This window comes from Lutzomyia longipalpis, chromosome 4 (assembly GCF_024334085.1).
Source record: "Lutzomyia longipalpis isolate SR_M1_2022 chromosome 4, ASM2433408v1".
In the NCBI taxonomy this organism is placed as follows: Eukaryota; Metazoa; Arthropoda; class Insecta; order Diptera; family Psychodidae; genus Lutzomyia; species Lutzomyia longipalpis.
The window spans coordinates 22,644,146-22,670,727 of NC_074710.1; the positions used below are offsets into that span (position 1 = coordinate 22,644,146).

The window sequence follows — 26,582 nt, forward strand, 5'->3', positions numbered from 1 at the left end:
TTGGGGAGTCGGCAAGGACCGAAAAGAAGCTGAGATAAAGCTCTAGGGAATTTTTTTTATCTATATACATCCCTTCGTGGCGACTTCTGACGACAACGTGGCTAAGAGAAAAGTGTGGGAGGAAGTTGTTGACTTTTTTTTCACCTCCTGCCTGCACCCCATGAAGATTCTCATTCCCACAAACACAGAAAAAAGCCCCCTCCCCCATGAAGAATCCACCAACCACCCCAAAAGGAGACCCCTGACTCCCCCTAAGGTGTATTTGTGGGAATATTTATTCACTTCTTGGCTACTTGCTACGACCACATTTCCGGTAGAGATAACAAAATTTATTTTCTGCTCAAGAATTTTTTTCCCCGCCATATTTTATATCTCGAAATAAATATTTGCGCTCCCTCCGGTCCACTGGGGATCCGGACATCCCGTGTGCGAGGGAAAATTGTTTTTCCCAAAGAAGTTTTTGATAGTTTCGCATGTCAATAATAATAATAATGTAACAAGAGGATGTCCCACCCCGAAAACAAAATCAAACGATATATTTATGGAATATTTGGGACGAGTGAGAAAAATGTTGGAAAATGGCGAGAAAAAATATTTGTCCACCAGTTTGTGGCTTTATATAGTAGAAAAAAAAAAGATTTTGCGATTGATTCTATCAAAAATCTTTTATTTTCTACCATTTTATATTCAGGATATTCAGTGTTAAAAATTGCAAGATTTTGATAGTTTGGTTCTCTCTTTTGACACACATTACATACTTGATTATTTCTAGGCTAAAATCTACATTTAATAAAAGAAAATGCCTAAGAATTCGAATTTTGAACGTTGTAAAATAAACTTCAATCGTTAGAAAGAAACGTCAAATATTAAAAGAAATATAAATTGAAACCTAAAATAAGTAACAGATGGAGGAGGATCCTTGATCAGGCCAAGGATGGAGACCAGCTGTAGCGCCGGTTAAGTAAGTAAAATAAGTAAAGCACTAAAATAGGCGATAAGTGTTTGAAAAAGTTCGTTAAGTATTATAAAAAAAAACGTCTAACGTTTATTAATAACTCAAGCAGTAAAATGCTGAAATAAACGTCAAATTATCATAGAAACGTCAATGTTATAAAAAAACACTTAAAATGTTGAAAAAAAAATGTATCAAGCTTTAGAAATGAATCGTCAAGTGTTGAAATGAATGTCAAACGTTATAAATAGGTACGACAAATATTAGTACGGGCTTAAAATAGAAAAAAGCAAGTAAAATGCAAGCATAAAACGTGAAAACGTCTTACGCTACAAAATTAAATTCAAATAATGAATAAACATCGTTTAGCAGTTAAACAGAAACATCAAATGTCAAAACAAACGTCAAGTATTGTAAAAAAAATAGTCTGTAGTTAAAAGAAACGTCAAAAGTTAGAATTTCACAAACAAAATCTACTAATTCAAATGCTATAGCCATTAACACTTGGAGGATCGAGGTTTCTAACCTCAAAAGTTTGACCTTTATTTTCTCTTAAAAGAAAATATTTTTCCAAGTTTTCTTTCGACTATCTTGAAGTACTGGAAGTTCCCTACACACAGATGTAGAAATTATTACGAAATGTTAAATAGATTTTAATTCTGTGGCGATTGAAAAAAGTCTATCTATTCTAAACATTTCTTAGAACTTAAAGTCAATTTTTTTATCAAATGCATTGCCCTTAGCTGCTGAAAACTCCCCCAACTTCGGTCTCTGACTTTGGCAGCAATATAAATATATATATTTTGCTCGTTATATCCGAGTTATTTTGGACTTTCCACTTGCAAGAATATTCGCACAGTAAGGGACAAGAACAATGGAGCACATAAATAGATTAGAGATGAACTAAAAGCTATGCTGGGGAGGCAAAAAATGAAAACAGAGAAAATCTGATGCACAACCCTTTCGATGTTAACATTTTTATGCAACTTTTGCGCGGCGACAGCAATTAAAAGGCAACTCCCGGATCGAGCTTTTGTTGTTACTTTGCGAAGTGAAAGCTTTAATCGCATACGTCTGTCTGGGAATTCCTGCAGAATCATCCCTTAAAATGAATTGTGGGGGGAGGTGCGAAAAGACAGGGAGTAGGGGGAGCTCTCATGGATATTCGTCATTTCCGCTTCAACAGGGAACAATCGGGAAAATCATGATCCATAAAGGGGTTAACGATGCAACAAGTGATACTTCATTAATATCCTTAAAATGCCTCACTAACTAATAAGGGCTCGGCATTTAAATCAAATTCCTCCAACCAGGAATCTACTGAAGGTGATGATCACGACACTCCACGTCTTGTAATTTAATTACATTTACATGCAACTCTATTAACATCCTTTGAGTGTGAAGATTCTTTTAATTTTTCACGAATTCAGGCTAATAGAATTCACTGTTTTGCAACCAACACGTCCTCTTTAAGAGATATAACGTAAACAAAGTATCCCCAAAGAGTTTAATTCATGAGATAAGTAAAGAGTTTTCCCTCAATTTTTTGCTTTTAGAATAAAAAAGAATTAAATTAAATTCTATGAAGCTCCTTTACGGTTGAGAGAATGTTTGCACAAAATATTTAATAATTAAGTACAGGCTACAAGGATGGATGAGAGAGAAATTCTATTGACTTTTTCACTGCTCCAAAAGAGGGGGGGGAGAATAAATTGCAAAGTTGAGGAATCTTTGGAACATTGCAAAAAAAATTCAATTTTATATTGAAAAAAAAAAAGTTTTCTCTCCCAGGCTTCTCTATTTCATCATCACTATTTTCATTGGATTTTATGAGAATAAATAGGATGTAGAAGTGAAATTATTTTTTTTGCTCATACACAGGATTCTCTAAAGAATTTCTTTCTCTAACTTGTATAATTAAATCATAAAGGAATTTTTTGTGGGAATACTTAGAGAATTATTACGCTGAAAATACAGCTTAGAGTTTTTTATATATAACGTTTCGGAGTTTATTTGTCTTCTTCCTCAGGTCTGCCAAGTGATAAATAATTTTGATAAAATGTCTTAACTAAATAATTTAAAATAAAAACTAATGTATCCAATACACTAGTTTGTAAGCAGATGTCAATAAATTATTATTATTATATTATTATTATTTTAATTTCTTTTTCTAAAAATTTATTATTGTTTTAAATTTTTTCAAAATACAAAAATTATAATTATTATCCAAAAACTACTGATAGGTCTTCGACGTTAATTGTTGTTATTCTCCTTTATGATAACAAAAGACTTTCGGTGCGCTCAACGTGAAGTCCTTGTACCGATAAGTGTGTCTCAATATCCCAATAAAAATAAAATAAAATAATTATTTTAAAATGAAATCTCCCAATATGAATGATTTTTATATAACTCACTTGACTGAAAAATATAAAGAAAAAGATATAGCATCTTACTCAATTGTTTCTGTAGGTCAGCAGCGTAGTTAGTAATTGATAAATGGTTTGACATTGCTTCTAAAATTTGACATTTAATTTGAAACATTTGACAGTTTTTCTAACTATTGACACTTCTTTTGCAACGTTCAAAAATCCTCTTTTTACATTATTTTTAGCTGTGATTCTTTCTTCAAAGAAGCACAGCTTCTGTGTACACTCAAAAATGCAAAGTCGTCAGATCGGGCTCAAACATGGGATGAGCACGAATTAAGGTCCCTACATTCCAAAAAACGTTGGCGCCAAAAATCTTTCCGTCCGTCCGTCCGGCCGGCCGTCCGGCCGGAACCTTTTGCTAAATTACAAGAGAACGGTAATAGATAGAGACTTGCGGTCAACGGCAAAGTTCATATATCGGATGGAGGACATCCGATTATGATGTCAAATCCAACCCCCCACCCCTCCGTCCGCCATTTTGAATAACCCCCAAATTTTGTTTTCGCTATATCTCAGCCCCTGTTCTAGCTAGAGATCTGAAATTTTGATATGTTGTAGGGGCCATCAAGACCTTTCCAACGATACCCCATTTTTGAAAATCGACCAAGCCGTTTAGTCAATATGGCTGCCACAATTTTTAATCGAAAATCGGCCATAACTCGAGAACGGCTTGACCGATTTTGACCAATTCGGGCTCAAATGAAAGCTCTTAACAAACCCTACAACTCTCTAGAACATTGCAAGTTTCAAAAGTGACCGCAAAGGGCGCTAAAATCAAAAACAAAATTTTCGATGAGTTTTCGATGAATATCTCGAGAACCGCTTTATAGATTTGCTTCATATTTTGATATGTTATAGTTGACTATAATACTTAACACCATGCCAAAAATGAAGAAAATCTATGTAGCCGTTCCGGAGATATCGCTTTTTAAAATTTAGGTGTCATGTCTTAAGTTATTTAAGTGCAGCGCCCCGCGAAGCGGGGCGTTTTATATATGTATACATATACAAAAGTAAAGTCAAATATATATAAATGCATAGATATATACATTATATATACATATAAAGATGCAAAGATAAATATATAAACTGCAAAGATAAAAATTAAATATAACATGGATGGAACAGTATAAAGCGAAAGAACGGTAAGTAAAACTTACGGGCTGTGATTCTTTCTTTGTCAGTGAAATGAGAAAAAGATTGAAAATTGAGGATGGGCAAATTTTGAGGAAGGCTTTCTCGCGTACCGAATCACAGCCAACGCCCACGATTAAGGCTTTTCACATAATTTCTTCGCGTTGGCTGTGATTCGGTGCGCGAGAAAGCCTTCCTCAAAATTTGCCCATCCTCAATTTTCAATCTTTTTCTCATTTCACTGACAAAGAAAGAATCACAGCCCGTAAGTTTTACTTACCGTTCTTTCGCTTTATACTGTTCCATCCATGTTATATTTAATTTTTATCTTTGCAGTTTATATATTTATCTTTGCATCTTTATATGTATATATAATGTATATATCTATGCATTTATATATATTTGACTTTACTTTTGTATATGTATACATATATATTTTCAAGAGTGTAGTGCCCTGGGCCCTTCCGGACCCCACAGATACGGCACTTTTAACCTCTCTAGAAGTGGGCCCTCTCGCTGTCACTATTACAGTGATATGTTTCAAACATGTTTCATGTCAGATTCCCACAAAAATAAAATAAATAATAAATAAATAAAATTATAGAAATAATTTTTTTCTGTTTCCTTAAAAAAATCTAAACTTTTAAGATAAAATTGACATTCAAACTCCCTTTCTGACTACGCCACTGGTGTAGGATGAAACATGTAGTACAATACTAAAGAGCATCAATAAAATTTCCTCATATTTTCCCATGTTGGTACAACCCAACTTTTGATCTTCTACGAAAAGAGAAATGCAATTTAGAGTGGAAATCCATCCAAATTTGATACAAACATGAAATTTTTCCACAAAGGATATGAAATAATATACTACGGCATGTAAGGGTTACACAGAGAGCACCTCATTGTGACTGTATTTTGCGCCTTTCTGCAGCGATATGCAAAATTGAAAATGTAAACAATATGAAACAATAGAAATGCAATTTCCCCTAAATGTAGCAATATGCAGATAACTCCTCCTTTTCACATTTCCACAACAAAGTCCCTTTTCCTGGGAATACAATTACTGTAGTCACTTGTACCACATACATACATTTATATAAAATTGCAATTGCAAAGAAGAAAAAATATTACCCAGGACATCTAACTCTTTTGGCTTTTCCATGGAGCATTTGGGGCATTTTTTTCTCTCCTTTTTTTTCTCCCTTTTTAATTTAAACATAAACCGGCTTTTGGGAAGTTTGGGGTGTTGAGAGAGCTTTGAGAGAATATTTCAAAAGTCGAGTTTTGCATGAGATTTTCGCATGGAATTTACAAACAAATATGTGGAATCTGTAAATGGGAATTATGCTTCCTTTTGCACAGTATGTTCTTCATGATCCGATTACACAAAAGGAGGATGATGGAACGAGGGCGGGAGGGTGGCAGAGGAGAGTGTAGAAGCTAACACAGCAAAAAACATTTTGGAAAAAACAAAGAAAATTAAAAAAAATAAACCTTTTTAATCAAAATTAATTTTTTGGTTGATTTTTGGGAGAAGTTTTCCCTTCTAAACTTACTCCAAAGTTCACCCCAAGTTATGTAGGTAAATGAAAGAAGATAGATACCTATATTGTAAATTATTTTCAACAAACAATAGCAAAAGATCAATGAGATGGGGTTAACGTTTGAATGAGCATCTCCCTCAAACTCATTCATTTTGTGCAAAATGTTCTCGAGTTCATTGACAACATACAAAATGAAAGGTTATTTTGGCATGTTTCCTTAATCTATTGATCACACATACACTCTCACAAATAAAATGGAAAACTCCAAGATATTCCCTCCGATATATGTATAAGTTTTAATTAAGTTTTCCAGAAGACAAAAGTTTCAACTGGAAGCTTTAATGCCGAATTGAATTATATTTTACTCATACAGATCCATTCATGGGATAACATGGTACAATTCATAAGAATTACTTTTCAATATTGATTGCTTTTATCATGTAAATAACATTTAAAACAATATACTGTCTGGTTGTGCTGAAACAATTTGTTTTTCTTAATTAAAACAGAAGTTACACAACTCACAAAAAGTTCCTGAAAAGTTAAAAAATTAGGAAGTTTTTTTTAAAGAAACTTTGGAATATTTCTCAGAAATATTGAAATGATTTTTTAGTGCATTGTTCGCGAAATTTTCCTTTTTTACGCGATAAATGGGGAGGACGGGGTAATTTGGCCACTTTGGCGGTTTTTGGGATATATCAAGCAAGTATGGTAGTATGAAGAAAACCAAATAGCCCTATTTTGTAGGAAATTTTCCGGCCTACAACTTCCCCATATAACACTTTTCTCTATCTCGATGAGAAATGGGTGAATTTTCCATTTTTCTGGATCCTTAGCTTAGTGGCCAAATTACCCCGAGCACGGGTAATTTGGACACTTTGGCGCACAAATTGTTAAATATGAAAATTTTTGGACAACACCAAATTTTTATTTTTTCGATTATTTTATTGGTACATAGGATATTTATCTAACTAACTCAAAAAGGCTATTTTTCAAATTATCGTAAATTTCTTTTTTTAGATAAAATTTTTTATCCTACTTTGCTTATAATCTGTAAGAAAACATTAAAAGGCACAACCACAATAAATATCTTAAATGTGCGTCGGAAAATGTGCCGGAAAAACTCAAGTAGCCAAATTACCCCACTCCAATTTTCCGGATAAAACCATTTCCACAGGAAAATCTGTTTGCGATATCGGAAAATGGATGTCACTATCGTGTTTATGATGGACCAATGACCCTTAATGGCTTAAAAGTTAATTTTTAAATGTTAAAAATTTTTCGAAAATGACGTACATTCAAAATGCCAAAAGCACTTGAAAAAGTGAAAAAATGATTTTTATCAAATAAAAGAAAATCTAATGATCGGATTTTCCTCAAACTTGGTACGATTGATTATCTCTATGGGGAGTATAAACTGTGGAGAAATGGATTTTCTAGCATTTACCATACTTGAGATATTCCCATTAATGACTTTGCCAAAGTGGCCAAATTACCCCGTCTTCCCCTATGCACTTTTTTATGAAGTAAGCACGTTTGCATCCGTTCACTTTGCCTTCTAAATCCAATCTATCATTTTTGCCGCCAAATCATTCCTTTTTCCCCACATTCTCTATTTTCCCCACTCGAATTCACCATTTCTAGTGTGCGCCAAATTCAAATATTATTTTATTTCATAAGTTTCTCGAACAGCATAAAAGGGATTATTTTTTGCAAGATTGATCAAAATCGAGGTGTACGGGAATTTGGCAATTTCTTCTTCTGATCTTTATTCACTTGATTTTCGCGATGATCTTTTGCTATAATCCTATATCGTTTGATCAGAAACTTGAGCATTTTATCCATGGATGGCACTTCCGTGATATCATCAAGACTTTCTTCAAATGCCTTGTTGGTGTCTTGGTCGAATTTTAATACAATGATTGCGACCAACATGGGATCCCAAGCGGAGATGTTGTATCCCAGGTTTCTTAGTCCTGCCATGCATGCATTTAGCGCGTCATGTAGGACAATGACGTCAATGGCAGATCCAGGTGTGAGCTTCTTGCTCTGTAAAATGGAGTTCATATAGGTGGTTACCTGCACACGTTTATTTTCATATCTGCTTTTCAGAATATGTAGTGCGCTTTCATAATTGGCGCTGGTTAAAATTAAATGCTTTACCAGCCTGCGAGGTATGTCATCTAAGTAGGAGATGAGATATCTGAGTTTCTCAATGTTTCAGAGATTGGGGTTCTCATGAATTACGCTCACAAACATCTCAATGAAAGGCTGCCATTCCTTTTCTTTGCCTGTGAACTTCGTAATCGATATTGGTAGTAGTTTTGGCACGTTTGGTCGGTGATATGTCTCACCTTCTTCCAGATCCAGTGCTTTTATAATTTCCATTAATCTCCGTCTGTTTGGAGATGGTCTTGGAGGCTCTGGCGCCTGTGGTGTAGCGAAATTTGCCTGCTCCTCATTATGGGAAGTCGGAGGAGGTTGTTTCGAATACTGAGATATTCGAAATGTGAAGTAGCCAGTTAGACACCGCAACGAGGTGCGAGCCTTCTAAAATTGGCGCTGAAATGGAAAGGTTGAAAGACTTTTCTTTACCGTCTAGCTCGCCTGTCTTGGCAGGCAATCTGATTTATTGAAAACCTTCTAGATGGTACATAAAGTAAAAAGTGAGATTCTTATTCTACATGGGCTTCTTATATATTAAATTTTGGGCTTCTTCCTGGAGTGGGAGAGAGGCGCGAGTTCCCCCCACGAGTACTCGCTCCACACTCCAGGAAGTGGGAAGTGGTGCCACAGCTGATCTGAAAATGCAGCTGTGGCACTAATTTTTGATTTATTTATTTTTATCTTACTGAAAGCGTTGTGTGATGTTTTGACGGTCACACAAATACTAACTTTATTTACATTTATACTTCCACCTTTACAATTTTTCTGTTCTTATTTTACTTATTCTTCATATTTTCTCATTCTGCGCATGTTCATTCTGAACAGAGGTTGTATGTTGAGGGTTGGTAAAGTAGGATTTTTTCTAACTGTCCCTGTCTCTCGGAGTATTTCATCCGGGAGGCCCGGAAATTCTTCTTGTGTTTTGGTTATGATGAAGTTTGTAGCCCGATTATATGCCTCATCCATCCGTTGTGGGACAGAAAGCACGAAGTATTGATCATTTGGATCCAATTCATCCTTTAGTATCTCATGAGCAGTTGTTAACGAACTGTATACCTCATGTATGGCCTCCAATTTTTCATCGTAATACGAGGAATTTTTCTTAATCGATAAATAACGTGTCGAATTTTGCATTACCTACCAAAGAAGACGGTCACATAGGCTATGCCCCTGTCAGAACTTCATGAAAAAGTCAACATTAAATAAAGAAAAAAAGATGCCTGACAATGTTTTTTCAATAAATTAAGTTTTGCAAAAATCTAAAAAAGTTATTTTTTACGTTTTCAGCTCTAGCTGCCACAATTTTTGAGATATCGACTTCAAAACAGAAGCAAATGAAAATTTTTGAGTTTTCCTACATTTTGCAAAAATTCCGCATTGAGATATCTCAACCCAGTCAAAAGATATAGACAATCAAACACAGACATTAACTTTTTGCCCACTTTATGTTGATTTTTATCAAAATCGGGGCATTGCCGTTTCTTTTACAATATTAAAAAATCTGTTTTATCAAAATCGGTTACTTTTTTATCAAAATCTGTTAGGTTGTTTTACATCAAAATCTACAAATTGTTTTTTATTAATCAGAATTGGAAAAATTGACAAAATCGACAAAATCATTTTTTTTTCTTTTGTCAAAATCGACCAGGGGGATGCCCAACCCCGAGAAATCAGTACTTTTCGTGAGGCAGTAGGTTCTTCCGATCAAAAGAAGGGATCAATTTGCACAATTCCACTTGCAATCGAAAGTACATTTAATTTGCTTTAGATTGATCCCTATTTCATTATCAAAATAACTTATTAATATAAAAAAAAGTTAAAGTGTTTCTCGGGAATCGGTCGAGATTGATCGAGATTCGAGAATTCCTCATACATTTTCTTCAACAAAAAGTGACTTTTCTTCACAGAAAAAGAGGTTATACCATCCCCTTGAAATCGACTAAACTGCTAGAATAAATTTTAAAATGGCGGCAGATGGCCATTTTGAATTTTTTGTCAATTATTTCTTTGAAAAAAATGTCTATCTGTTATTCTTTAATTTTTATATAAAGAAAATCTTTTTCTTTCTTTCCAGCGGAGTACGCAGAGAATGGTCACTGTCATCCGTGTCACTCAACGTGTGAATCGTGCACGGGACCGACTGAGCACGATTGTCTGTCGTGCTCAGCGTCGCTCCTGCTGCAGAACAGTCGCTGCGTGAGTGCGTGCGATGACAGCTACTACATGGAGGCAGGTGTGTGCGTGCGATGCCTGCACACGTGCACAAAGTGCGTGTCACGCATGAATTGCACTGTGTGCGCACGCGGGCTGCAACTACAGAGCGGCGAATGCCGCACAACGTGCGCTGAGGGGTACTACAGTGACCGCGGTAATTGTGCCAAATGCTACCTCAGTTGCCAAACGTGCAGTGGTCCACGGCGTGATCAGTGTGTCACGTGCCCCACGGGGTGGCAGCTGGCGAGCGGTGAATGCCACCCCGAGTGCCCCGAGGGCTTCTTCAAGGGGGCCTTTGGGTGCCAAAAGTGCCATCACTACTGTCGCACGTGCAACGGCGCGGGTCCGCTTGCGTGCACATCGTGCCCGTCGCACTTTATGCTCGACGGTGGGCTATGCATGGAGTGCCTCGGTTCGCAGTACTACGACCCACCGACACAGACGTGCAAGACGTGCCACGAGTCGTGTCGCTCGTGCAGCGGACCCGGCCAGTATTCGTGCGTCACGTGCGCCTTCCCACTCCACCTTGACCGCCTCAATAATCAATGTGTGCCTTGTTGTGCATCCGACGCAGCCCCCGACGACCAAACTTGTTGCCACTGCAACAAAGACACAGGTGAGTCATTGCATCAGCTACAACATCAATAAACTTTCCCACAAATACAATGTTATCGGGAATCCACATATAGGGTGGGAGGGAGGGTGGGTTGGGCGCCATCGTGGGGGTGACGTCAAATACAGAAACGTCTCAAAAGTTAAGGTGTGATACAAAGTAGAATATGCGGCAATACTACACTGATTTACTCAAGCTTAAATCCTCCAAATGATTCCTCATTGCGTTCCTCGAAGTGTTTAACTCTCACACACATTCATCTTTGTACCTAATTGCGATACCCGTAATCACGAAACTTACATCTAGGTATGCAAATAACGCAGTAAAGTGATGGTTCCACATTTGATTAAAATTTATATAGAACATTTATATGTACATACATATGTGCATATATGGGAAAATCTTCAAATTCGCAATCTAAATGCAATCGTGTATAGAAACTCAATTTGCGGGAAAATCTTGCTAAAATTGGATTAATATAATATTTAGAGAATTTATTCCAGTTTATTCAAGAGATTGCGTTGAAAATTAGTGAAAGATGAAAAGAAATTTTCCTTAAAATGTTTAAATTTTGCTTGCTAAAAAAAAGCTTTTAAAGATATTTTGTTCAAGAAATTTTAGCCGTATTTTCTGGGATGTGAATTGTAAAAAATTGGCTTAGAATTAAGAAAACTTTGAAATTTCTAAGTATTTGGAAATTTTAAAATTGGGAGATTCTTTCTTAAAAGACAAATGAAAGAAAGGCTGAATGAGAAGGGCAAAAATCTTACAGCTTTCAAATTGTAAGGAAATATAAAAAATGGATTTTTGATGAATCCACCCTTATTATTCAATTTAAGGGACAGAAAAATAATTTTGAAAATTCTACAGGAAAAAATTATAGGAACAAATGGTCAAAATTTGAATTTAAAACAATTTAAAGACAAATATTTTATTTTAAAAAATGAAGATACTGAATTCTAAACAATGGGTCGTATTCTGCCACCAAGAAATCCTTGAAATCGTTGAAATTGCAGAAAAAATTCTTGAAATTTCAAAAATATCTATATGAAAAACTCAACACTTGCGAATTCTTCTGATTATGATTTTACTGATTCGTTTCGGTTCTCCTGACCAAAAAGGAATATTTTTCTGATCAAAAGCAGAATTTTCTGATTAAAAACATTACTTTCTGATCAAAAGATTTGATCCGAAGTCCAAAAATTTTTGCAAACATATTTTTAAAATTCTTTTATCACTCTTAAAAACCCCCTTGGTTAATTTAACAGAACTAATCAATGAAGAGGCGCTTTAACAGAATATTTCAGTTATATTAACCCTTGTAGGATCGATGATTATAACCTCAAAGCTTTCAACTTAATTTTCTCTTACAAAGAAAATGTTTTTCCAAGTTTTCTTTCGACAAACTTGATGTAATTGAAATTCCTTTAACACAGGTAAAATTTATCGCGAAATGTCAAATAGATTTTAATTTTCGAACGATTTAAAAACATTGAATTGGCCACGGTGGCCAGCAGAAATCTTTAACGGTTAACTGATGTTTTGAGCTAAATTGATAAAAATTATTCAATGAAAAAATAAAAGCGACGATTTAAATAGTCAAAAAGACTGAAGTAATTTGGTCAATGATTCAAAACAGTCAAAACAAGAAAAGTTATTTGATTAAAGTAACAAAATAAAACAGTCAAAACAGCGAAATTCATTCAAGAAAGGGATCTACTTTAGCAAATTCAAACTGTCGATATAATAGAAGTTTATCAGTCAAAATAAATTGAAGTTATTTAGTGTCTGGAAAAAAACGCCGATTAATAGAAATTATATTTCAACTAAAGTGCTTCAAACAGTTAAATTGGTCAAAAAGACCGAAGTATAGAATATAATTGACAGAATGTTTCTATTAAGTCACATTTCGCAAAGAATTTTCACTATTTGAATTAGTTAAAAATACCCTTTTATACATAATTTTAAAAGGGGTGTTTATCTGGAGAATATATTGATGTTTTTGGCTAATCATCCGAATATTTACGAATATCTGAATATTTCAATTTAATTGCTAAAAAAACCGAATAACTGGAACTGAATAAAAAAAATAAAATAATTGAGCACTTTTTAGACTCAAATTTAGTTCTTTTCGGATTAACTTAAATATTTTTTATGTTTTTTATGCATTTGATCCTCAATTTGAGCTACATTCAGACTAAAAACTATTTCGATTTCTTTTGCGAATAATTCGAATATGTACCTATTCCCGAAGATCCGAATAATTTTATTCAGAATAAACACCCTTAGAATCAACAGAAAATTAGTCAAAATGACTAATATTTTGACAGAAGTACATGAAAGATATTTTATTGTCACAATCATAAGAATTAATTCCGCTAAATTAACCAAAGATTTTTTTTTTAATTAATGCTTCTGAAATTAGCTCAAAAATAGTCCATAAATCTCCTTGAAATTTCCAAATTTATTTGGCCAATCCCTATAAACCCTTTCACCTTGTAGCTGATACAAAACAAATCTTTGACACTGAGAAAACATCTCAACGAATCAATTGAACACGAAAATAGAAAATAAGGAATTTCCTTGAAGGATTTCCAAGGAAAAAATCCTCAATTTGCGTCTTTAAATTCATTCAAATTCGACAAGGACAATTTCTATTGAAAACAGGCAATTTCCCAAAATCTTCCGCATTGTCGGAATATTTTACACACGCGTGGAAGAATCAACTTTTGTATTATCACCTGATTCATTCTCTGAAGAGACGTTTTGGGGTAAGATGGGGCGATGGGGCGATGGGGGTTGTGTGTGTGGGTGAATTTACATTATCATTTACACAACAAATAGATACCTTCTCACCGGAGAAGCTTTGCAATTGAATATTCCACCCCATGCCCCCCCCCTCCACACACGTATGCGTTGTGGGGGAGGATTTTGAACTCCAACCCCCTTTTTGCAAATGATGGGGATTTCGTGGGAATAAATCTCTAGTCACGAGGAAAAGGGGGGGGGGGAGGGTGGGGGGGTGAAGGTGGTTAATTTTAATAACTAAATAGGAGATTTTTTGGCATATGCGAGGGGATAAATTGGTTGTCTTGGTTGCTGATTTTCCAGGTGGTTGCATAAATTCATCTCCGGCCGGAAAGAGGCGGATACAGATTGGGGCGGAACAGTCGCTGAGCCAACTCGGTGGTGGGGCCTTTGGGTTTGGGCAGACAGCGTCAACATTCTTGGATCCCGAGGCAAGGGGACTCCTCAATCATCTAACATCACCCCAAATAACCATTGCAGCCCTCACGGTGGCTGCACTCTTGCTCATTATTTGCATTATTCTCATTGTTACTGTAGTCAAGGTAAGTTTTTCTTCCTCTCCTTCTTTATATTTTCTTGTGGTTTTTTAAGGGAGTTTGGGGTAAGCGCATAGGTAGAAGTCTGGGAGGTGTTTTGGAGCGAAACTACAACAAAACTGCCCTGTTTTGCGCACTTAAATTGCTAAAAATTTAATTAAAAAATTAACCTAAAATTGATCAACTGAGGCATTAAAATTATTAGCTTTTGACAATTCATCTGTGCATTACATTAGAAACGTTAAAAATGCAAAACATTAGTTTGACGTTTCTGTTTTAATATTTAGTATTTCTTTTTTAAAGTTTGACGTTACTTGTCTAACATTTGAAACTTCTTTTTCCAAATTTCCTTTTTATTTTAACGTTTGACATTTGATTGACATTTTAAAAATTTCTAACGTTTGAGATTTTTCTGTCTATCATTTGTCGTTTCTTATTTAAATTTTGACGTTTTTTATATTAAATTTTTAGTCTTTTTCTGAAGTTTGACATTTAAAAAAGAAATCCTAATGTTTGACTTTTCTTTTGAAATGTTTGATGTTTCTTATCTAACACTTGAAACTTCCTTTTAAAAGATTCACATTTATTGTAAATTTAAACATTTCCTAAACATATATAGTCTAAAAGTGGACTTTATTCCATAGACATGAATTTTTAACAGTAAATCTAATCTAAAAATCTGACGTTTCTTTGAACGTTTGACTTTGTACTTAAAAAAAACATATTTATCGTATTTGACTTTCCTTTTGTAAGGTTGACGTTTTTTATGTTCTTATTATCTAAAATTTGACACTTCTTCCGTGACGTTTAAAGTGTTTCAACTTTATTTTGACGTTTCTTGTCTAAAGTTTGACATTTAAAAAAAAAAAACGTTTTTCCTTACTTTTAAAATTTTATATTTTAGATTTTTTTAGTTCTTTAAATAATATTTGATATTAAAAAATATTTAGAGCAAATATTAATTGTTTGATATTCTTAAATATTTCAAAAGTTAACGTTCTTTTTATCTGAAATTTAAAGTTTCTTATCTCACGTTCAAAGTCTTTTATTGACGTTTGACGTATCTTGTCTAATATGTGACACTCTTTAAAAAGTCGAACATTTTACGTCTATTTTACTTTAAAGTTCTTCTTCTTATGTTTTCCGAAGTATTTTTCTTATATAACCTAAAGTTAGACATTTACTATCGAAAGTCGTTCTTGAAAGTCACCGAGTTTCCAAAATTTCGATACCATCTGTTCGGGGAAGGGCGAATAAATCGTCCCCGAAGCAATAATTGGGGAATTGGTGAATTCTTGGGTAGAACTTGCTGATGTGAACCTATTTGACGGGGACTTATTAAAACCACGGTTCGAGTACAGTCTTCAATATATTTCTAAATTCTGAACTGTAACTACCTCAACTCAATAATCATTCTTCCAATTCTTTTATATATGTACTTGTACATATATTTTGGATGGCTCTGGTGGGGCTAATTAACAAGAGGGGATGGCCCCACCAGGCCATCGAAAGGGGGCACTACACTCCTCACCCCTTAGATGAAGGACGACTAAGTCCTTTACAATAGATATATAATATTGTTTTTATAATAGTATAATATAATATTAATTTTGAGAATTGAACTATTTACTAGGTATTTTTTGTATAGAAATCATTTCTTTAAAAATCATAATCGCATTTATTTATTTAATTATTTATTTTATGCTTTTATATTTAATTTTCTTTTGTTTTCGTAGATTTATCTTTTATCTATTTTTCTTTATTTCTTTCTTATCAATTTTTATTTATATATTTATTCATTTGTATTTGTTTTCGTAGGTAGACTCATATATTGAATTTCATTTTAAATTATTTATTTTATACAGTTTACATTTTATATTAGAGTTAATATAATTTTCTTTGTATAGTAAAAAGAACTATTTATTTATCTCACAATTATTTTCATTTTTTTATGAGGGGTTTTTATTTTTAATGAGAAGGAATATTTTTCCTTAGGCACAGTTCCACTTGGGAGTTAACACCTATTTCGGATTAATCTTGGGGAAAGTCACTGGGGGACCTTAGGCCTTAGGCAACTTTCCATGGGATTTTATCCAGGTCTTGGGAAGAATCTTACTGGGAAGATTCCACTTAGGACCAAATAGATTTTTACTCTTGGGAAAACTTCCACGAGAATTACTTCCTGGGATGTTTACTTGGGAGCCAAAATCTTTATTCTTCTTGGGCGTTTTATTGCCTTGGGAAGAGAGTTTAGGGACTTTATTCAAACTACTTACTGGTTGTAAGCTGGTGAACAAGTGACTTTATTTTCAGATTCAGATGTTCCCTTTTATACAATTTCTTAGCCTAGGAAATGCACTTTGCATTTGGTGGGGACACAATGCAAGATCATCATTTTAGCTAAAACTATGGGGCAATTCTTCCGTGGGGAAGAGAGAAGGAGTTTATAGAGTCAAATGTAGATAAAAAATTGCTGATCCCGAAGAAAATTCATAGGTGAGAGTGCAAGGGAGATCGCGAGGGAATTTTTATGTAAGAGTGATCTTATGTACGCGAGGGACTATGTGCGAGAGTGGTGAGCGCGAGGGATTATGTGCAAGCGTGGTGTTTTTATGTACGAGATACAATGTGCGCGGGAGTTTATTTGAGAATGGAGTTTTTTTTGCGCGGGAAAAATAGGTCAACGATGATTTTGCATTAATGCTTAAAAACTAACAATAAATGTCTTATTTCTAACAGAAATTACTTAAAAACTAATGTTTTCCTGAAACACCATCTCTTCATACACTCACTTTGTCAAATTAGTTTTTATTGTAGGTATTAGTTTTTTATTATATTAATGCTATTATTCTCTTTACATTTTTAAGTATTTATTACTAAAACCTAGGAATGAATAACCCCCCACCCCACCCCTCCATGAACTTTATTAGTATGTAATTATATCTAATTTTATTATTTTCATAAATTACTATATTTGATTCGAATAGAGAAGGGTCATTATTTAATATCATTTGATGCAAAAAATTTCGTAATAAGCCGTGTGTATATGGACTTGTAGTCAACGGCTCAACAAGCAAATTTTTCTTGAGCTGTTGGCCTATAATCCCATATGCCCTCCGTGATGTTTCGGGACCTTCTATGCTATGGATAAAAAATCCATGCACATAAATGGTGCCCTCACATGTTGTTGGGGGGCCATATACTTTCAACAAATCCATTGCCATGTCACGAGATGTTATGTTTAAGGCCTCCCTCATCTTCGTGACAATCCCCTCTGGATTTGGGGACCCCACGATGAAAAGAGAGGCCACAAAGTATGCACCTTCCCTACTGTTTCTGTGGACGACCCTTACTATCTGAAAAAAATTATTTTATATGTAACTTACTTGAGAGGCCAATGCTGTGAGGTAATGTTTTAAGTCATCTACAGAGGGTTTGGCAAAATCCACGGCGATTCTGAGACGAAACGTTTGAAGTTTTTTTCTTAACGTTTGACGTTTCTTTACTATCCATAGCATTCTTTTACAATTTCTAACGCTTTTTTAAGTTATTTTTTGAACTATCGTTTTTATTAACGTTTGAGATCATTTAACAATTCTATCATTTGACGTTTCTTTTTAACGTTTGAATTTTTTTCAAAATGTTTATATTTTTTGTAATTCAAAACATTTAAATTTTGTTTTTAAATGTTTGATGTTTATTTTCTTACAATTTCATTTCCGAAAGTGAACAGTGTTGTATCCTGTTTGTTAAAAATCATCGAGAGGAAAGTCAGTTTACTCAGTAGCGCAATGCGCCGCAAATAGTAACTGTTGATGGCAAGGTAACTCGGGCGCTCTTTCTGGCCGCCCAAGGAAAACCCTGCTTTAAAGAAAACAATTTTTTGTCTCACCTGCGGATGTGTCCGCAGCGATTCAGATTGAATTCTGAATTCTTTATTGATTTCCTATTGATTTATATACATTTTTTCCTTATGCTTGATCAGCTAATTTTGGGAGTAGCTTGTGCCGGAAAATTTTGGAGCGGGTGTGGAAATTGGGAACAGTGGGGAATTGGCGGGAAACTTAAATATATTTATTTCTCTGTTTAATCATTAAACAGAAAGTTTTGAAAGTTTTTTTTTCAACCCTTTGACATTTTTCCGAGGTTTAGTATGTTTTAAAATGTTTGATTTTTAAATGTTTGATGTTTATTTTCTTACAATTTCATTTCTGAAAGTTTTAAAGTATTTTTTCAAACGTATGATATTTTTCCAAGGTTTAGTATGTATTTTTAATGTTTTTATTCAATGAATTCTTAATCGTTTTTGTACTGAAAAAAATTCAAAATATTCAAGTAATTTTAATGAGAGATAGTTATCATATTCTTGCAAACTACTTAACCTAAAAATGCTCTAAATTAAATTAACAATTGCGGAAAACCGACTAATATATTTTTTTAAATATTTTACTTTTTTAACGTTTGAAGTTTCTTTTCTAACGATTCAATTTCTAACGTTTGAAGTTTCTTTTTTATTTATTTTTTCTTTATCGTTCTAACATTTGGAATCATCAAAAGAAAACTCTAACAATTGACGTTTCTTTTAAACGTTCACAAGTTTTCTTAAAAATATGAAGTTTCTTTTCAAATGTTTGACATTTTCATCAATTTTTTATCGTTTTTGTACAGAAATAAATTCAAAATATTTCTGTAATTTTAATGCCAAATAGAAGGTAGATTTTTATTAAAAATCTTTTCTTTTCTAACAACTTGAAAGGTGTTGTAAGATTTTGACAGATGGAGTTTTAAATCGTTCCTTTGTTATTCTATAAAAGAAAAATAAAGAATTTGTTGTTCCAGAAAACAGTCAGAAAGAACTTTAAAGAGCTATGGAAAATAAAGTAAAATTCCTTCAAAAATTCGATTTAAAAAAGAAATAAAACGTTAAAATCTTATAAAATTTTTCTCAAAATACCAAAAATCTTATAACTGACGAATTGTAAGGAAAGAAAAGAAAAGATTTTTATCAGAATCTACCTATAGATTTCATAATTTCGCAAACTATTTAACCTAAAAATGCTGTAACAAAAAAAACTAAAATTAGTGCACAAAACACCTTCCTGACTACGCTCCTGCTGGTTTAAAGGGGGCTAAAGTGTTTACCTGCTAAGGGGCAATATGTGCAGGGGTTAAAGCACAAAGCTCACAGTCAATTAATTGACCATTTTTATGTTTTTTTGTCTTCTTGATGCTGTGCAGAAAAATAGTTACCATCGATATACGGGAATCAAGTATAATAAATTGTCACAGAATTATCAGAAGACTGTGGTGAGAGTTCCAGTGGAGGATTCAGGTCGGGCCCTGTGCCACGACGGTGATGACGATGACGACGAAGAGGAAGAGGCTGACGGTGAAGTTACCTTCTATAGGAGTACATGAAAATGTGGAAGAAAGAGCCATGAGGTGAGTTGAGGAGGCAGGCAGGCTGCTGGTGCTGCTGCTGCCTTGAGAAATTGGTCCGTATGGCGTCCCGATGGGAGTAAACAATTAAAAGGAGGCGCCGGGTGTGAGGGGAACGGTGGGCAAGGCAGGACAACAAGGTGGGTAGATTAAATGGGAGAATACTCATGTAATGGATTCACAAGAAGCTGACGATAGGAGCATAAGATTCAAACAATAGAACAAGGGAGATATTACTTAAAATATAAATAGAAACACTGCTGATGGAGGAAAACTCAAGAACACAAAATACATAGCCAAGGTATATTATATATATTCTAATGATGATTAAAATGATGAAATATATATAAATGGAAGACACATAAATACACACAAAAAATCCCTACGATGATTAAAACGTTCGGTTACCAAAACTTACCAAGAAAAGAAGAAAATGTCTTACCATACATAAGTTTTTTTTTCCTTCTTATTTCAAAGGATTTAATGAGTTTCCCCACAAATTATTCCATTTTCTTTCTTTTATTTTTCCCCCCACAAATTCATTGTACAAAGCAACAAAAAAAGAAAGCTTCCGCTGTAGCTTTTTTTTTCCTCTTTTACTTTCAACTCAAATGTGCTTCACAAGACGTGAAGTTTGTCCAAAGTTTGTATTTTTCGCATGAGAAAATCAAGATGAAAATTTGATTTGTCCATTCCAAAAGGAAGATTTCTCACAGAACTTGAAGCATTATTTTGCAACTGAAGAAAAAAATAGCTATCAGAAATATTTACTTCCACTTGCATAGCTACATTTTATGCAGAAATCTCTTCGTTTTTTTCATTTTCTTCTTCTATTTCTGGGAAATGCTTCCTTGAAATGTTTTAATTTTTGTTCATAAAGAAATTTTTTTATTTCTTAGAGGGAGGGTTGGAAAATATATTGAAAAATTGCTATTAAAATTAATAAATATTTCTTTTCCTAAAGAAAAAGAAATTAACTTGGTAGGAAAAATATTTTTCAATTTGAAGAAATATTAATAAATGTTTTTGTTAAACGCAATGAAAAATAATGGAAAAAAGTATTTATTTGTCGAAAAATTTAATTATTTTTCGAATATTTCCAAAACAATTCGAAATTTATCGAAAAATTAAAATAATTTAATTATTTCCGAATATTTTCTCTCTTTTATTATTCGTTTTTTTTTCAAATTTCTTAGAGCCAAAAGTCATTAATAAAAAATCCGGATCTCGTCGAATAATCCGAATATTTACGAATGGTTTATGTTTTGACCAAATCAAGTTTGCCGAATCAAACGAATATTTTCAAATATTCCAATCCAGCCTTTTCCGAATTTATTTCCAAATAATCCGAATTCTGTTAGTCATTAGAATTCTTCCGAAAAATGCATAAATTGTGTATCTGATCTGACTACATAAAATTTTAAAAAAAAATCGATCAAATAAGGATAGTAATGAGTGAGTTAAATCAAATTAGCTTCGGCAATTATTCCGGATTTTCTCGAAAAATTGGAATATTTCGGAATTCCGTTGAATACTTTTAATTTTTTCGATTAATATAAATTCTTTTGGATATTTTAATTATTATTCTTTATATATTTCCCGCATTTTTTTGGAATTTGACATTAGTTTAGAGATTTCAACAAAGCTCAGTTACAAATATGTATTTCCCAATATTCCGAATTTCTTTCGGATAATTCTTATATTTATTTTTAATTATTTCTCTTTTTTTTCATAGTTTAACGTTATTTTAAAAAAATCACATATTTCTTTTTTCAAATCCGAATTTCGCTGAAATATCCGAAATTATTTGAATAGTTTCAAATCCTTCTAAAACGATTTAATAAGATTTTAAATATTTCTTACAATGTTCTAAAATTTAAATATTTGACAGTTATTTTAGACATTTATTTAACCCGTTTTTTGTATTTCAAATATTCCGAATTTCGTCGAAAAATTGAAATAGTTACCTTATTATCTTTAATGATTAACTCTTTCCGAATATCGTCGAATGTATTTTTTTAAATATCTTATCCTAAAAAATTTCTTTATAGCTTTAATATTAGGTAATACTTTTTTTTTCAAAAACAAAAATAGAAAAATGCAAACCTTGGGCAAACTTTAAAAAATTCTAATTATCTTCCAGAACCTTAAAAAATCTCCATAAATTAATTTTCAAGTAGGTATTTAAAAAAAATCTCCAAGTAATATTTTGTTTTAGGAAAATATCGAACAAAAATGAATCTAGACGAAAGCTGTTCTATTTCTTTATTAAAAATACTTTCTTTTTCTTTTTAAAAAATATTTAAAATAGGAAAATAAATATGAGCGATTGAGACAAAATTTAATTTGTAGCAACAAAGCCATTCCCTGTGAAAATGTAGACAAAATGTTAATTTTACTAAAAAGTCTTTTGTGTTAGTTAAAAACAAATAATTTAATTTTTTAAGTTTAAATAATAATCAATGTTTCGAATTGGGGAGTTTTTTTCACTGAACTTTCTAAAGACAAAGTTTAAATTTTTATTTTTTTTACACAACAAAAAAATGAACCATCGGCTTAATGGGAATTGAGGAACCAAAAGAATTGCAACTAAAAAAAAATTGAAATTAAATGTAAAAAAATACAATATAAAAGAAATAATAAAATGTTTAATAAAAAAAATTAGCCTGGATTTTTTCTAACGGCAATTTGAAAATTTAAAAAAAGGAATTAAAAATGAAGAAAACTCAAAAATCACAGAAAAAAATTAAAATAAAGAAAATAAAATTATTAGAAATGTGAAGATGCGACATCTTCTGTAAATAGAGTATATATAAAAAGGACAAAACTATATAAATAATATTAAAAAATACTATATATTTAACTAATTATATATAATGCATTATATTGAAATTATTATATACATTTATTGAACAAAAAAAAAAGAAATGAAAAAGAAAAAAAAACAAGAACATTGAAAAAAAAGAGAAAAGCAAGGCGAATGGTTAAATGTAAAACAGTTTTTATACGAAACAAAACATGTTTTAAGTAGAAAAAGAAATTATTAAGAAAATTAAAAAAAAAAAATGTAAAACAAAAATGACGGAATTGCGGAAGAAGTTAAAAGAAGAAAAAAGTGAAAATTCTTTGTTATTTTGTTAAATTTAAGTATAATTGTGATGTGATTTTTGCCGTGTTATAAACAATGTTTTTCATATACACAGGAAACAAAAATTAAAAAAATAAAACTCAAAATAAAAAATCTAAATAAGAAATTAAAAAAATAAAATAAATAAATTGATGACATCAAAGCCAATCTTCTACACGAGAAAAAAACTAAGAGGTGAATGTAAAAAATAAAATTTTGTATATTGAAGGGAATTTGAGGAGAATTTAGCTGAAAGAAAAAAAGAAAGTATTAAAATAATATTTATAAATTAATATTGTTTTCCATTTTAAACTCACCGTAATGTAAAGAACAAAAAACAAACCAACAATGTAAATCTATTATAAAATGATATTTACTTCATTAAAGAAAACAACAAATTGCATTAGCGAACCACCAGAAAAAAAATAAATAAAAAAAATAACCAAATTGTGATAAAAATATCAAATCACTCCGAAAAAAAATCTTCACAACTCTTTTCTAAGTTTAAAAAATATTCCTTTTCAGTGTCTCCCTTTAAGGATAAAAAAAGAATAAAATATAAATTTGCAAAACAGACTTCACTTGACGAGGAAGAAAAATTATTTTATAGAGAAAATACGAAGAAAAAAATGAATGTTAAACTCTCTTTATTACCTGAATCTCTTTTACTTTGTATCACAAAAGCCATTTAAGTGTGTTTGATGACAGAAAGAAAGCAAAGAAAACGATAAATGGGATAAATTTAGTTCTTTGTGACGCTTTTCCTTCATTTTTCCTTTATTTATTTTATTTTCTTTGTAGGAAAAATCTCAGACAGATAACCTTCTACTCACTTTCAAAGGATTTTCTCCGCCACTACAGTGATGAGCAAGATATGAAATTAATTTAATATTTCTCAATTTCCATTACTTACAAGCCCTCTACAAAGCTGATTCACTTTGCAGTATTACTTATCTTGAACAATATTGCCAAAAGGGGTGAATAAGTAATGAAAAACAAAGCAAAAAGGTCAAGAAAAGGGGAGTATTTTGATGAAGATTTATTTATTCTTGATCGAGTCAGAAAACTGATAAAATGGAGGAAGAGTTTTCTGATTAAATAGAAAAAATTGAGATAGAAAAAAATAAAAACTGCTGACAAAATAATAAAACTTGATTGCGGAATAAAAACGTTTTTTTTTTGACAGAATAAAATAAAAAATTACTTTCGGTTGCTTTTAGAATAAATTAAAATGCTGACAAAATTAAATTATTTACTCACAGAATTCAAATTAATTGAGAATTTAATATTTCGGTTAAAGAATTAATTAATTTGCTGACAATTTGACCTTTCTGTTAAAGAATTTAATTATTTTACTAACAAGAATTTAAGTATTCTCTTAGAAAAATTTGGTTTTCATGTATAAAATAAATTATCTACCGACTAAATGTGAATAATTTGCTTACAGAAATAAGTTATTTACATTCAGAATTAGTTCTTTGCTCGAAGAATTAATTTATTTGCTTAGAGAAACAAATCATTCGTTAAAAGAATTAACGATTTAAAAAAATTTAAGAAAAGGGTATCCCCACATGAGAGGATTTTTTTATATATAGAAATTCCTCTTTAGGATTTCGTATGGAATGGAAAAAGGATGGCAGAAGTCAATCAAATTTTGGAAAAATGTTCTGTGAGTAAGAAGTTAAAAAAATAAATAAATTTAAGAGTTAAGAACATTTTTCGATATGATTGAGACATCTTTCTTGTATAAACCAACATAACCTAACTTTTTTTTCTTTAATTTATTGCAAAATTAGCAAAGAAAAAACCTCCAGATCTCGAATATTTCTTTTCCACGTAGATCTTTTCGATCTTTTCGATCTTTTCTTCGGTCTTTTCGTAAGTTATTGTCATGAGTTCTGAAGAAGATCCCAGACGGAATCGAAACGTCATTTTGACAAAACAAAGACTGAATTCTTCTTCCTACAAATGTCAAAAAATTATTTACTGAAGAATTATTTTTCAACTAATTATTTCTTGCTCATCACTGTTTTTCTTTAATAAATCTTTGAATATCTAAATGAATGCTCACTAAATCATTAAAAAAGTAATTTAAAAAAATCATAATTTTTTTTTAATATTTCTTATTTTCGAGATAGAAATATTTATAAAAATTCTAAAGGAATTTTATCATTAAAATTATTTTATGAAAATTCAAAACAATCTATTGACAACAGAAACCCAGCATAGAAAATTAGGGGAAAATGGGGTGAAGTGGATCTTTTTTTTATTGAATAATTAATACTGCTTCTATCCTAAAATTCAATGCAAAATTCTACGTAGAATGTCCTTTAAGGATATTTCAATTTCTACAATTTTCTCCATTTTAGATCTTTTCTGTTCTAACTTCGCAAGAAGAAAACCTTCTCCTTCACTTCTATCTCCTCTCCTCCTATAGTTTTTTTTTAATTAAAGTTATTGTGATTTTTAAATGATTTATAGATAATTTATGTAGACCTTATAGCTCAAATAGAAATTATCTGAAAGACAATGACAATTCACAAAAGAGATGAGACAAAAAAAAACAAACAATGAAGCTAAAAAATAGATTTATTTAAGTGAATGAAAATTTTCTTCTTCATTATATCTTTTTTTTTGTTATTTGATGCAAACCTAATATTCCTGTGGTTGTTGAATTTTGTTATTTTTCTTGTAAATGGAAAATTGTTGAGAGAGAGCTGTGAAGTACCATAAGACAGAAGGGAGCTACAAAAAAGAAGAAGAAGTGGAGAGAAAAAAAAGAATGAGAACATAATACCGCTCCTGGAGACACAAAGACATTCTCTGATGACAAAAAACCCCATAAAGTTGCAATTTTATTCTCTCTTTTCGTTTTTCACACAAACCAACTAAGCTGATAAGGATTTCTTTTACCCCGAGCCCACCATCAGTTTACCTTTTTGCGGGCAAAATGCGGAGAGTGGTTGCATGGAAAAAGATCCAACACTTTGCAACCACCCTCCTACCTCTTATGCTATCCCCAATCCTGCCACAGAAAGCAGGAGCGCGGGAGGGGAGAGTGGGGAACATAAATAGAGCAAAAGCAACAAAGTGAATTCTCCTCATGGGGAGGATTGTATAAAATTGCCAATGTTTTTCAAGCGCACTGTGAAGAGATGGAGTCGCAACAAAAGTGGTGTAATAATGATTGATAAGCGAGTTATTTAGATTTTGAGATGAATGGGTGGAGAAGATGCAGAGAAGAAGAAGAAAAACCCATGAAATACATTTAAAAAAAATTCCAAATGTTTTTATAAATATACCTTAAAAAATATTAATATAATGTGGTGATATGTTAAATCAATTTTAAAATGTCTTTTATTGTTTGTTTCACTTCCGGGTGAGATTCTCTTTTACCTCTTTTACTTTTGCCAAAAAACATCAAGAATTCGAAATGGAGAGGCGCCTGGTCTATACATATGTGTGAGTATTTTATGCATTGATTATTTATAAATTGATGAACGATAATTAATGAATTCAATATAACAACATTACACAGAGAAAAAAATAATTCTTTTATCTGTGGGAGTTGTGAGGTATGAAACAGAGTTGAAATATAGGGTGAAATTCACTAGTCA

The 26,582-nt window shown here is 32.2% G+C and overlaps 1 protein-coding gene across 1 annotated transcript in view; it reads left to right on the top strand.

The window, feature by feature from the left end:
* Window positions 1–26,308, top strand: part of LOC129794957 (furin-like protease 2) — a 97,524-nt gene extending 71,216 nt beyond the window's left edge. The window contains exons 10-12 of the mRNA XM_055835897.1: window positions 10,303–11,058; window positions 14,167–14,405; window positions 19,638–26,308. Coding sequence (XP_055691872.1) covers window positions 10,303–11,058; window positions 14,167–14,405; window positions 19,638–19,817 — 1,175 coding nt within the window. The 3' untranslated portion in view covers window positions 19,818–26,308. The remainder of the gene's footprint in view (window positions 1–10,302; window positions 11,059–14,166; window positions 14,406–19,637) is intronic.
* Window positions 26,309–26,582: the final 274 nt, after the last annotated feature.